The sequence below is a fragment of the Lontra canadensis genome, unplaced genomic scaffold (assembly GCF_010015895.1).
Source record: "Lontra canadensis isolate GAN:19392208 unplaced genomic scaffold, GSC_riverotter_1.0 scaffold49, whole genome shotgun sequence".
Taxonomy (NCBI): Eukaryota; Metazoa; Chordata; class Mammalia; order Carnivora; family Mustelidae; genus Lontra; species Lontra canadensis.
The window spans coordinates 7,443,770-7,458,959 of NW_022631043.1; the positions used below are offsets into that span (position 1 = coordinate 7,443,770).

The following is a 15,190-nucleotide window of genomic DNA, read 5'->3' on the forward strand; positions in this document are numbered from 1 at the left end:
ATGAGGCAAAGGACACCTAAGGCAGGTTAGGGAATGGAAAGTGGTGGAGGAAAGGTCAAGAGTAGGAAAGCAAGTTTCCAGGAGAGCAGTACCAGTGTAGGTGTGCACTGAGTATCCATCTAAAGTCGGTGGTGGACAAAACAATGGTCCCCAAAGAGGCCCACATTCTAATCCCCAAACCTATGAATGCGTTAGGTTCTGTAGCAAAGTGGAATTAAGGCTGCTAATCAGCTGACCTCAAATTTACCCTGAATTATCTGGGTGGGCCCGATGTAATCACAAGAGTCCCTAAAGACCTGAGTGGCCACTGCTGGCTTTGAAGATGGTTAGGGGGACGTGAACCAAGACACAGAGAAGCCTCTAGAAGCTAGGAAAGGCAAGAAAATGGATTCTCCCCTAGAGCTTCCCAAAAGGAATGCAGTCCTGCTGACACCTTCACTTCAGCCCACCGAGACCCATTTTGCACTCGTGACCTTCAGAACTTTAAGATAATAAATCCAGGTTATTTAAGGTCACTGATACGTAGTACTCTGTGCCAGCAGCAACTGGACACTAACATAGCACTCACCATACATACTACGGCACAGCCACATCTACTGGGCACCCCGTGTGCCAAGCAAGAATCTAAGTGTTTTATGCGGATTAACTCCTAATCCTCCAGCTAACACAATGAGGAAGCTACGGCTGCTAGTGCCATTTCACAAGCAGAAGAACAGACACTGAAAAGGTTAAAGTGCCCAAGAAGACACAGCTTTCTTCGCAAAGTCAGCCTTCAAACACAGGGAGCCTGACTACAGAGCCTTACTCTTAACCAAAAAGCGTGACCAGTGGATTTCAATGTTTCACGTATACACAAACTGGAAAGCCTGGCAAAGCAGATTCCCAGGCCTCGCCGCCAGCAGGTCAGGAGTGGGCACCCGCTGGACGCTGCAGACGCTGAGACTGCAGAGCGACCCTGGTACAGCACGGGGCCGCTGTGCCTCTCCTGGCCCCACAGTCTCTACACAGCTTGCCCCATGCCCCCTTACTTGGGCTCAGGTGAGGAAAGGGCATCTGCTAAATGCTAGCTGGCATCGTGTTCAGTACCTGACGGAGATTACCTGACTGAATCCTAAAAGTAAAGCTACACAGCAGAAACTATTACTACCACTTTAGACGTGAGGAAACGGACATTTATACAATTTAAATAACTTGCCAAAGGATGACGAAGTTCCACTTTGCAATGAAAATCTGAACCCAACGCTCAGCTTTGAAAGTGGCCCTTTGTTCAATGACATGTTATATTGCCTGAATGTCAGAATAAGGACAGAAACCTCAATTTGGTGGTTACCAGTAAAACAGGCTGATAGATAATCTTTCCACATGGTATTAGCAACTAAACAATACTTCTGAGCACTCTACACCACACCTGCATTCCCCACGCCAGGCCCCTCTGGCTACGGTGAACGAAGGTCCACTGCGAGCTTTAGGTTAGATCAGCTGTAATCCTCCACATAAAGCCTTGATCACTCCAGCTTCTCTACCCTATAGACAGAACTTACCCTGTATCACTTTTACCTTCCCAATACAACAGGCGCTTCTTATCGCTGTTACAGTATGCTGATAAGGCTTGCCTACAAGCTCCTAGAAGGGAGTCTCTGTTTTCACAACACAATGTTCTAGATTCTCCTTGCATTTCTCATTCTAGTTCTTTTAAATCTCTCCACACCTTTTCATATTTTCAGATACAGGAAAGATGAGAAGATAAAGCGACTGGCTCAAAGTGACCAAGTGGCTCAAAGTAACAAAGGTAAAAACCGGCAAGGATGTCACTCTTAAATCCCAACGTGGCGATTTCTCCTACGGAAAACCGTTAAGAACTTCCTACACCAGAAAGGACAAGTAAAACCTGCTAAAGGGAAGAACGCAGAGTCCAGCAAACACTCTCTAAGGCCCAGGAAGTAACAGTACAACAGAGCATGATGGTTCAAGTTAAAATTAAGACTGAAATCAGACTCCCTGGGTTTGAATCTGCTTTTTACCACTCACTAGCCATGTGAGCTTGGACAACTCTACTTGTTTCAATTCACGGTTTCTAAAATGGGTATAAGAGGCTCCACTGTAAAAAGCATTAGTTAATGGGAAAATTAAATACATCACTGTATAAAAAATGCCTACAGCACATCTAGTACGTAATAAGCATGGAAGGATATGCAAAATAACATTCAGTGTTAAGAAAGAATTTTTAAAGCTCCCTGGTTGTAGTAACTGTAGAATAAAATGCATATTATATTAGGAACCTCAAGTAGGAATAATGTGAATGTTTTAAAATGAAGATGTCCTTAAAATTTTAAAGTTATTTTAAACCCCCTATTTCCAGCCTTAAAGACCCCTTTTCTAATTTAATCTGGAGAAGAGTCACTTCCAAGATGAATGTAAATAACCCAGAATAAATTCTCAAATGTAATAATTAATTGCACAGATGCCTGTGATTACCCAACTCCACACCTGCTGTGTATGAAAAGCAATGCTTCCGTGCATCTTTAAGCATTTGCTAGGATTCTATTTACAAAGTTAAGATTTTCATTTATAGGTCTGATTTTAAAATGTAAACGATATAAAGCTCTTTTCAATTAAAAAATTTAAAAAAATATATTAACATGTTTTTAAGGATTAATGGCTCTTTAAAAGCAGGAGTAGTGTAATTGCAGAACACAACTCTGAGCTGCCAATTTTCCTTGCAACTTTTTCCTCTCGGTCTTACTAATCCAGATCACCCTCTTTCTTCCAGGACACCACCACCTCCTGCATTCTCCTCAATGCTCTCTCACTGTGCTGCCAAAATGTGACCCCCCCCTTCATTTGTCCTTGGTCAGCCCCTCCCTGTTATATCTCCCCCCCACCCCACCCTTACACGGGGTATTAGCACACTAAGATTCAGTGTCTGCTGGTCAGTCCTGGAATCGACCTGTTTGCTGACATGGCAGAAGGGGATGTGAACAGCTCGCCCTTCCTGCCGTGAGGCGTGGCTGTCCCCGCCGCAGTACCCGAGTCCACCAAATCCCCCTGGCCTCTGGTCACTTGGGAGTTCACCTGGCAGTACGGTATGTGGTCTGAAGCTTCTCGTGTGTGCATTACATTCCCTCCCAGGAGGGTATTTTCATACATCAAATGTGTTTGTGATCAGTAGTTTTTGTTTATGAAGCTCCAGAATTTCCTGACTTTAGGTTCTCTGGAGTCTGGGCCCCAGGGGCCCGTATGTAAAAGGACGGGGTGAGGGGAGAACAGATGAGGGGCAGTGTGGGCACATGAGCGCACAGATATGTTCAAGACAATCTCTGGAAAGTAGTTTCAAGCTTTTCAATCCTCTGTTGGCTCCTCTGTCAAATGTACGCTGGCAGCTTTAGGGTGAGAGAATGTAGAAACAATTAGATAGGATTCGGGGCATAGTGAGGGAATTAAAAATCTGAAGAATTTATCACCAATTACTGACTTGGAAATTTCCCAGTTGGCCTTATAGTTTTTAAAACTGGCTTTTAGGGATGCCTGGGTGACTTAGTCAGTGAAGCATCTGCCTTTGGCTCACGTCATGATCCCAGGGTCCTGGGATGGAGCCCCACATTGGGCTCCCTGCTCATCAGGGAGTCTGCTTCTCCCTCTCTCCCTGCTCCTCCCCCTGCTCATGCTCTTTCTCTCTCTGACAAATAAAATCTTTTTAAAAATATAAATAAAAAAACTGGTTTTTACAAGTGTTTAATGAATATGAAAAAAAACCTGGTATGACCTAAAGCATACCAGTCAACTCCACAAAATACTGAGGTGCCTGTCACATAGTTGAAGAGAACAGTGTCATCACTTTTGAAGGTCCTGTTTTACCATTTTCGCATTTGAACTGATAAATTCCCCACCTCAGAGGTTACCGTGTCCTGAAATTCTGCTCACCATTCTCTTGCTGTTCTTTACGCTTCTGCTACTTTTTGCTACTTTATGCTGTTGCTATGTTCCCAGTTTCATATTACAACTTTTTGATCTTTATATATAAAAAATTGTATTACACGCCTTCTTCAGTGATTTTTAGCTTATCATTTTGTTCCTGAGATTCCTGTGGATATAGTTCATTTATTTACATAGTGATACAGATTCCACGGAATCAGTGTGTGACTTCTGATGGACATCTGGGCTGTCAGTGCTGCTATGGCCATTCTCATAAACGCCTCCTGATGGGTCATGAGAGCCTAGTTAGAAACTGTTTAAGCTACATGGCGAGCACACTTGCCAATAGCTGCTTTCCACAGTAGTCAGTATTGTGTCTCCACCGCCTCAGCAACATCTGATACCATCCACCTTGTAACTTTTGCACAGAAAGCAGCTAGGGAACAGATGCCGAGAGGTATTAAAAATTACATTAATGCTGCTTCTCATAAGACTGGACATCACGTTATAGATTCATCTTACCACTTTACCAAAGAGATTTCCAATTCTGTGAAAATACCTATTAAAATCTTCTACCTATTTTCATACTAGGAAATTTTTCTTTCTATTCTAGACTTGTAAGTTCAAAACAGAGTATGAATGCGAATCCTTTGTCAGATACACCTGTTGTAGTATTTTCTGATGGTCTGTGCTATCTTTTCACCCTCTGTATAACAGTTCCATTTTTTTTCCCCTGTAAGGGAATTTCTTTTATTTTTTAATTTTTTTTTTCTTTTTATCTTTTGATACCCTCACCCACTTCTCCTACCCCCACCCCCTGCTTTTGGCAACCAATATTCTGTTCTCTGTGTCTATGAGGGTTTTTTTTTTTTTCTCCCTTAAGATTCCACATATAAATGAGATGATATGGTATTTGTCTTTCTCTGTCTTATTTCACATAGCATGATGACTTCAAGGTCCACCCACATTGTCACAAATGGCAAGATTTCATTCTTTACTGTGACTAATACCCCACTGTGTCTGTGTACACAATTTCTTTATCCATTCATCCATCAGTGGACACTTAGGTTGTTTCCCCAACTTGGCTACTGTGAATAATGCTACAGTGAATATGAGGGTGCATTTATCTCTTCAAATTACTGTTTTTGTTTTCTTTGGACAAATACCACATGGTAGAATTGCTGAATAAGGTATTTCTTTCTTTTTTTTTTTTTTAAAGATTTTATTTATTTATTTGACAGACAGAGATCACAAATAGGCAGAGAGGCAGGCAGAGACACAGAGGGGGAAGCAGGCTCCCCTCTGAGCAGAGAGCCCGATGTGGGGCTTGATCCCAGGACACTGGGATCATGACCTGAGCCAAAGGCAGAGGCTTAACCCACTGAGCCACCCAGGCGCCCCTGAATAAGGTATTTCTTAATGTTTTAATGTTCTGAGAAACCTCCACACTGTTTCCCAGGGGCTGCATTCGCTCCAATAATGCAGAGTGGTTCTCTTTTCTCCACATCCTCACTAACACTTGTTGTCTTTTGGGAACTGCCATTCTAATAGGTGTGAGGTGTTACCTCATTGGGGTTTTGACTTGCATCTTCCTAATGATTGATGATGTTGATTATCTTTTTATGTACCTTTTAGCCATCTGTATGTCTTCTCTAGAGAAATGTCTATTTCAATCTTCTGCCCAGTTTTTAATTAAACTGTGTTTTTGCTAATGAGTTGTAAGAGGTTTTTTAAAATATATTTTGGGTATTAGCCCCTTATCAGACAGATTTTTGCAACCATTTTCTCTCATTCAGTAGGTTGTCTTTTTCATTTTGTTGATAGTTTCCTTTGCAATGCAGTAACTTTTCAGTATGATGTATTTCTGTTTATTTTTGGTTTTGGTATCAGATTTTAAAAAAAATCATCACCAAGACCTAGGGCAAGGAAGTTATTAACCACGTTTTCTTCCAGGAGTTTTAAGGTCTGGGGTCTTTTGTTCAAGTCTTTAATCCACTTTGAGTTAACTTTTTGTTTGGTATAAGATTGTGGTCAAGTTGCAGTCTCTTCCATATGGCTGGCCAGTCTTCAGCACTACTTATTAAAGAATCCCCTTGCCCCATTGTATATTCTTGGCTCCACTCTCATTAAGTAATTCACCATATATGTGAGAGTTTACTTCTGGGCTATTATCTTTCATTAATCTAAGTGTCTGTTTTTATGTTAATACCATGACATTTTAATTACTGTAGCTTTATAGTATTTGAAATCAGAAAGTGCAATGCCTCCAGCTTTGCTCCTCTCAAGGTTGCTCTGGCTATTTGGGGTTTTTGGTGGTTTTACAAATTTTAGAAACAGTTATTCCATTTCTTTGAAAAACGTCCTTGGAATTTTGATTGGGATTGCAATGAATCTGTAGATTGTGTAGCGGTAGTAAGGGCAATTTAACAATACTGCTTCTCCCAGACCATGAGCATAAAATATCTTTCCATTCATTTGCACCTTCTTCAATTTCTTTCTTTAACAACTTAGTACACCAAAATACAAGTTTTATATTTTATATATTTATTTTTATATTTACACTGTATATTATATTCTATATTTAAAAAGGTATTTTTTAATATACAGGGGTCTTTCACTCCCTTGCTTAAGTTTATTCCTAAGTATTTTATTCTTTTTGATACAATTGTAAATGGGATTGTTTTCTTGATTTCTCTTTCTGGTAGTCTGTTGTCAGTGTATAGTAATGCGAGATTTTTCTGTATTGATTTTGTATTCTGCAACTTCACTAAATTTGTAAGTTCTAATAGTTTTTTGGTAGAGTCTTTAGAGTTTCCTGTATATAATATCATGTCATCTGCTAATAGTGGCAGTTTTATTTCTTCCTTCCCAATTTGGAAGCCTTTTTTTTCCCCCCTTGCCTAATCGCCCTGGCTAGGACTTCCAAAACTATGTTGAATAAAAGTGGCAAGAGTGGGCATCTTTTTCTTGTGCCTGATCTTAAAGCAAAGGCTTTCATCTTCCCACCACTGAATATGATGTTAGCTGTGGGTTTGTCTTATATGGGCCTTTATTATGTTGAGTTACATTCTCTCTATACCTGCTTTGTTCAGAGTTTTTATCATAAATAAATGTTAAAATTCTGTCAAATGCTTTTTCTGCATCTACTGAGATGATGTGATTTTTATCCTTTATTTTATGAACATGGTAAAACACACTAACTTATTTGCAGATGTTGAACCATCTTTGTATCCCCAAGAATAAATCCCGCATGGTACATGATCCTTTTAGCATATTACTGAGTTTGAGGATTTCTGCATCAATGCTCATCAGGGATACTGGCCTGTGATTTTCTTTTCTTTTCTTATAGGGCCTTGTCCGGTTTTAGTATTATCAGGGTAATGCTGGCCTCATAAAATGAGCTTGCAAGAGCTTCCTCCTCTTCTTTTTTTTTTTTGGAAGAGTTTGAGAGTTTGCGAGTTTGCAAGAGTTTAAGAGAAGAGTTTGGTACTAATTCTTCTTTGAATATCTAGTAGAATTAACCAGCAAGGCCATCCAGTCCTGAACGTTTTTTGTTCTGAGGTTTCTAATTACTGATTCAATCTCCTTACTAGTAATCAGTCAGTTTAGATTTTCTATTTATTCAACTCTATTTTCATGATTTAGCTTTGGTAGTTTGTATGTTTCTAGAAATTCATCCATTTTTTTCTAGATTGTCCAATTTGTTGGCATATAACTGCTCATAGTAGTGCCTTTGGGTTCTCTGCATTTCTGTGATATCAGCTGTAATATTTCCTGTCTCATTCTATTTATTTGATTCTGTTTTCTCGATAAGTCTAGCTAAAGGCTTATTAATTTTTTTCTATTACCATCTCCCTTTCATCAAGTAATCCCAAAATCCCCAAAAAGACACCACCCCCAAAAAAGAATGTTTTAGCCGAACTCACTTCCCTAAATAAAATAGAAACACGTCATGGCTTTTCTATTTATCCAATCTACTTTTACGAGGCTTATCAATGTTGTTTGCTTTCTCAAAGAACCAGTTCTTAGTTTCACTGATCTTCTCTATTTATTTCTGTTCTAATCTTTATTATTTCCGTTCTAATAACTTTGGGCTTTCTTTCTTCTCCTGTTTCTATTTTCTTGAGATGAGTAAGAGAGAATTTTCTTGTTTCTGGAGGTAGGCATTTATCCCTAGGAACTCCTCTCGTACAACTGTTTTCGCTGTATTCCATCAATTTTGGTGTATTTCCATTTCCGTTTGTCCCAGGGCGGTTTGCCTCCCTTCTGATTTATTCTCTGACCCACTGATTGTTCAGCATGCGGCTTAATCTCCACATAATCACAAAGTTCCCAGTTTTCTCCACGTAATTTCGAATTTCTTATTACTTATTGTGGTCAAAAAGATGTCTATGAGGATCTGAATCCCCCTAAATTTATTAAGATTTGTTTTGTGGCCTAACATATGATCTGACATTGAAAACGTTCTATGTACAATTGACAAGAATGGGTATTCTTCTACTTTTGGATGTTTCTGGTTGGATGGTGAACCCATTGATGTAAGTGGGACGTTAAAATTCCTTACTATTATTGTATTGCTGGGTACATCTCCCTTTACATCTGGCAATATTTACTTTTTACATTTAGGGGCTCCTGTACATAGGGTACATAAATATTTATGAATATTGTATCCTCTTGTTGGACTGACCCCTTTATCACCATGTGGCACCTATCTTTGCCTCTTATTACTGTCTGTTTTAAAGTTTATTTTGTGATAAAAATATAGCTACTTCAGCTTTTTTCTGGTTTCCATCTGCATGGAATTATCTTTTCACCTTCTGGGACCCCTACAATGTGAAAGTTAGACTATTTTATATTGTCCCAGCAGCCCCTTAATCTATCCTAACCTAACATCATTGTTCTCTTTTTGTTGCTGTGATTGGGTGAATTCAGTTGTCTCGTCTTTGAGTTCACGGATCCCTTCCTCTGCTTCATCTAGGCGCCACTGAACCCCTCTCTAGTATAAGTCTCTAATTCAGTCTAGTCAAATTTTCAACCTCTTCCTTTAGATTAACACTTTTTGTTTAGAAATCCTTCCCTACCCCTCCTCCAAGATCATAAGGATGTTTTCCTATACTGTCTTTCAAAGTTTTACAGTTTTTGTCTTTCACACATTTCATCATTAATCAACCTGAAATTGATGGCTGCATATGGTATTGGTATAGGAATCCAATTTTTTGTTTTCCTTCACCACATGGGTTATAAATTTCTTATACCATTTACTGAAAGGTTCTTCCTTTATCTGCTAATCTAGGAATGCCAGCTATGTATAAACCAAGTTCTGATATATGTATATGCTTTGGACGATTCTGTCCTTAATCAATACTTTTGTTTTTCCAAATGCCTCACTGCCTTAATCTATAGCTAAATAGTAATTCTTCTCTTTATTCTTTTGAAGACTGACTGTATTATTTTTGGCTTCTTACTCTTCCACTGTAAGTTATAGAACTGAAGCTCATAACCCTGAGATCATGACCCTGAGATCATGGGTGTGGAGTCTATTTGAGAGTCTCTCTCTCTCTCTCTCTCCCTCTGGCCCCTCCCTCCTGGCTCATGTGTGCGCTCTCTCTTCCTCTCCCACTCTCTCTCAAATAAATCAATCTTTACCCCCGCTTTGGTAGTGTTCTTTGACCCATGAATTATTTAAAAATGTGTGGCATGATTTCCAAGCATATGGGGTTTTTCTACTTATCTTTTTAATATTGATTTAACTATACTGTAGTCAGAAACTATAGTCTGCATTATCACAATCTTTACAATGTGTCGAGATGTGCTTAGGGCTGCATCCTGCAATTTTTACACATTAGCGTCTGAGCAAACTGCTCTGCAGCTGCTGAGGTCCGTGTCCTTGAGAGGTCTGTGAGATCGCCTGTGCTGCTGCCGCCTTTCTTATCCTTACAGAATATTTTTGAGTTTTGTTAATTTACTAATTACTAAGAAATATATTGTGATTTTATTCAGTTATAAACCTTAAAAATTTTAGGGGTGCCTGGGTGGCTCAAGTTAGTTAAGCGTCCAACTCTTGATTTCAGCTTAGGTCATGATCTTAGGGTCATGAGGTCAAGCTCCATGGCAAGCCTGCTTAGGATTCTTTCTTCCCCTTTCCCTCTCCCTCTGTCTCTCCCCTTACCCACTTATGCACATTCTTGCAAAAACAATTTTTTTTTTTAATTTTGTACCTAGGAACTTATAAAGTGAACTGAACCTTTACCACTATATGGTAGCCTTTCTCTAGGAATAATTTTTCCCTTAATGACTATTTTATTTGATACAAATATATCTACTCCAACTTTCCTTTTGCTTTGTATTTGTTCACATTTTTTTCCTAATTTTCAACACTGCTCTGTCCTCTCTATCCTTGTATTTAGATTTATCTCTTGAAAATAACCTGTAACTGGATTTTTAAAATCAATTATGATAATCTCTTACTATGATTACAGATATATTTGTATTTCTACCATCTTATTTTTTAATTTGTATTTTTCTTATTTTTCTGTTTTTCTTTTTCTCTTTGTATTGCCTTCTTTTGGATGATTTTTTCATTACATTTTCTTACTATCTATTTTGGAAATTATACCCCAAGCTTCCATTCTTTTAGTATTCATGTTAGAAATCCTACAATGCAGATTTAAATCATTACAGCCTAAAATCATTTCTTTCTTTCTTTTTTAAAAGCAATGCATTTCTTTTGCTCTTCCACAATACAAGACCTGAAAAACACTGAAATACAAGCATGTCTCTCTCAATTTACAAGCTATTATTACTGTCACATATTTTTGTTCTCTGCCATTTTGTTTTTTCCCACAAATCAAAATGATTTATATAATCGATGTTCAGAATTATCCACATATTTACATTTTCTCTGCTCATCCTTTCTTCTGGCATCTCCTACCTTCCTTTGTCGTCATTCTCCTTCAGCCTTCAGGTACACGATTAGGATATCCTTTAGACAGGGTATTGCTAGAAAAATCATTTTTTTTTTTCAAGTTCTTCTAAAAATATCTTTATTTCATCCTTGCTCTTTAAAAACTACTTCAAGGGACTGTAATTCTAGACTGAAAAGAATTCCTTCAGTAGCTGAAGCACACCGGACAAACATATCCAATCCACCATAATGCCAGAAATGAAAGTCTCTAATCAGCTGCAACAATGAGTGTGCAGATGGATTAATTTACAGACTATAGTAAACAAAGCTGCGTAGTTTCTAAATCAACGAGACAAGGAAAAACTACAAGGACTTCTCAAGTTCTCAACAACAGGGAGATCTTGCCCTACCTTCACTTTGGTAGAAGGACACAGAAAAATTGAAAAGAATCTGAGAATTTTAAAAAACAGGAATCATCATTTTAGTATACTTACCATGCTGCTTGGATTTCTTTTTCTTTTTCTTTTTCTTCTTCTGTTTTGGTTTGTAGTGATCTTTGTCTTTCTTCTCTTTTCTTTCCTTATCCTTCTCTTTTCTCTTACCTAAATGATACAAGTGATAAAGTTAGCAATCATGGTTGATCCTGAGTTGTTGTTCTGTGGTTAACCTAAAAGCAGCATTTATGTTTTAATCAGCTATTCCAGTCACCTGCCCAGTGGATGGATTCAATTAAACTGTTCCTGTCATGAGTCTGGAACTCCTGATTAGCTTATTGGGCTCTAAGAGGGGGTCTTCATTAGCAGTGTTGAGAAATCCCAACTCCTGACACCTTGAAGTTAACACAGACAGTAGTTAAAATCTTAAATGAGTAATATACTCAGTTCCCTGATGTGGCAAGAAATAAACTCCTTAATTTAAGAAAGACCTGACTGAGAAGACTCAGTATTTCCACAAAGAATTTAATGAGAAAATATGTTAGATTTAAAAAAGAACTTAATGAAATTTTTTCCTTCAGAAAAATAAAATCAATCCATAAATAATTCCTTCAGTCTTCCAATACTTTCCAGTGTGTACAACAATGAAGGCTAAGAACACAAAGCAAAAAACTTATTTCATTAAACTTTTTCCCCAAATTTTAAAATACCTTCCCCCCCACCCCAATCATATATACTTTAAAGAAAACAAATGGATGTTAAAGTAGTGTCCCAGGGTACTTTACTTAAAATTGGTTCATCACATATACTCAACTATTACTCCAACTCAGAATGATGTAGTCTACAATTTATCAAACATATTTAAACAACTTTAGGGACACAAGCTCCAGTGAGTTAATCTACAGAATATTTAAGACTATCATCAATTACTGGAATACTTTTCATCATTATAGCACAGAAGACAGGAAAAAAAAAAAGCAGAAAACTCGGTAACTTTTTTATAAGTTCGGCTAAAGAAGAAAGTCTGAAAAAAAAATGCTTTTTATTCATCATCCCTTCCCTAAGTCTCAACAATATTAAATGGTGTCTTATTTTTAAATAGCCACAACTGTAAAGGTGTTCAAAAAGACAAAACTCTCAGAGAAAGCCTTAGACTCCCCTGACAAAAAAATACACATAAGATATGTGTTTAAGAAATCATATATCCGGAGCTGAATAATACTAATAAATACTAAAAGAGATGATCACTTACACCTAAAGGAGCACTAACAGGTAAAAAGTAAGGGACAGACTATGTCCTCCCACTGTCAAGCCAATAGTCTTTTGCTTAAAGATTACTTTCTGTTCATACCAAATGCTGTTGAGCTTTTTTCTTCCAATTTCACTTTTTTTTCTGTTTTCGATATTCCTGCAGGTTAGGGGGAAAATAGGTAAGTTTAGTCAGGAAAGGTTTAAAAGTATGGGACGATAGTTTACATTACAAGTGCTCACAAAACCTTATTTAAGACTCTTTTCTCCTAAAGGTCTACATTATTTTATTTCCTGAACTAGTAACAAAGAAGTGAGATTTCTTACTTCAAAAGACTGATAAATTAAGGATTTTTGTTCCTTCAGACTACCCACATTAAAATCTTGGTTCCACCATTTGTTAGCTCTTTGGCCTTGACCAAATTATTTAATCTCTCTGTGCTTCAGCTTCCTTACCCGCCTATTAGGAATGACTCTCTACCTCACGTTATTAGGGGAGTCAAAATACATAAAATGTTTAGACTAGTGTCAGAGTAATAATACATTTTTTTTCACTTTCTCTTCTGTGGTGTGGTAATAACTGAAGAATACACCATTTAAAAAGTTAGATAAATGTACTGGGCAATCCATAAAGATCTACTCTGGCATCACAGCCTTTGGCAATCCAAATGCTGAAATGCACCCTAATGGTAGGTCTGATGTAATGCGTCTACTTCCGTGACATGAATGCTATTCAGGTCATCTATATGAAATATTGAACTTCATATTAAAGTACACTGGTTTTCAACAACATGCATACAGTTTTTAAACTAGTACTTAATTTCTGTTATCTAAAATAAACTGTACCTTTGAACTCCATCATGAATGTGTTGTTAGGTAATGATAAAAGCCAAAATATAATTATTTTACAAATCATTTTTGGTCTTTATCTAAATGTAAGATACAAAAGCTCATTTTACACATTACAAATATTCAACCCTCATGACATCTGGGAACTATTAACTAATAGTCCAAAATATATTTTTAAACCAATACACCTCAGTAACAGTGTAGCTGACACACATACATTTAATCAAGCTTCTCAACTCATACTCAACCGTTTCCAATGCTAATATGTACCTAAGGTTAATCTAAGAATAATATTACAGTGCATTTAAAATACAATTTCAGTCTATTATGCTTTAATATTGCCATTCACAAGGTTTGTTGATTTTTAAGTCACTTAATACAGAATCAAAAAACGAGCATTTCATTCATCTTACTTCAAATATTTTATATAATTTAAACTTAATAAAAATACAAAAATACCACTCAACTTGTATTAAATGTTAGTAAGGCTCTTATAAGTTAAGTTTCAAATTAAGTAAGAATATTGATAGTCACCTTGACAATCTCTCACAACAAAAAAATGAAAGCAACATCAGCACAAAGGGAAATAGAACTAAATTTCCACGTTATCAAGACTACTGAACAAATCCAACACTTCCTTTATTTTTATTTCTATTTTTTTAAAAGATTTTATTTATTTGAGAGAGAAAGAGTGGGTGGCAGGGACAGGCAGACTCCCTACCAAGCAGGGACCCCCAACCAAGGGCTCAATCCCAGGACACCGAGACCATGACCTAAGCCAAAGGGAGCCACTTAACCGACTGAGCCACGCAGGCACCCCACAATAGCCCCTTTAATAATTAGTATTCATTAACTACTAATTACCACACCATGAACATTCTACATATTTGATGAGTTTTACATGAAAATAATGAGACAAACAATGAGAAAGGAGCTTCTGAGTCCCAGTGGCAGCAGACATACTCAGGAGCAGCCCTTGATCACGATCATTGCCTTGCAGGTCGCCACCCCCTGGAGCACTGAATCCAAGGTGATCCAAAGGAAAACTGCTTTACTGGGCTGCCTTCACTCACTGAACCATGTGGGATCCCTCAGGTACTTGGGAGGACAAATAAAATGTCTATGAACCGCTCGCTGCTCCACAATACAGGCCAGCGCAGCAGAACAGAGATAATCACTCCCAGAGTGCTTTCAGAGAGGACGAGGTCTAGATACAGGTGTCACGAGTTCCAGTGGTCCCCAAACCTTTAGATTTCTTAACTGATAAATTTCAGAAGTAAAACTGAGGGACTGACAAAGGGCTGTCAATATTTTATATAAGAATATTAAATGTTCGCCTCTGCAATAATGGCAGGACTTCTAAAAACACACCTAAGTAGAAAGTAAAATAGACCTATTCAAGAATTCAACAAGAGAAAAAATTTAGTTTTATGACAAGTTCACTACCTGACGCTTATTTCACCATGTGCTGGAATGTGGGAACCAAAGAACAAGGATATCAGTTTACTATTCTGAATAGTGATTTTTTAAACTAAATTTTATCAACAGAACATCTTCTTCAAACAAAATATTACAGGATAGTCTGATACATAATACAAAAACCAAAAAAAAAAACAAAAAAAAAACAAAACACAATAAAAACAAACAGAGCTATGTAAAAAGAGAGAAATCTCCGAATTGCATTTGCTTGCCCACAACACCAAACCCAGCAATGCAGGGGATTTCTCAAGCCCCTTCCAGTATGCTAACTATCTGTAATTCCTCTGGCTAAAAAAAAAAAAAAAAAAACAAAAAACGAGGCTATTCCCTGAGACTCTCCATGGAAACCCCAGGCTCTGTAGGA

The 15,190-nt window shown here is 37.6% G+C and overlaps 1 protein-coding gene across 1 annotated transcript in view; it reads right to left on the minus strand.

The window, feature by feature from the left end:
• The window catches only part of PHF20L1 (PHD finger protein 20 like 1), a 76,833-nt gene that overhangs the window by 16,600 nt on the left and 45,043 nt on the right, over nt 1-15,190 (minus strand). The window contains exons 13-14 of the mRNA XM_032873501.1: nt 12,602-12,658; nt 11,311-11,418 (exon numbers count right to left, since the gene is read on the minus strand). Of these exons, the coding sequence (XP_032729392.1) occupies nt 11,311-11,418; nt 12,602-12,658 (165 nt within the window). The remainder of the gene's footprint in view (nt 1-11,310; nt 11,419-12,601; nt 12,659-15,190) is intronic.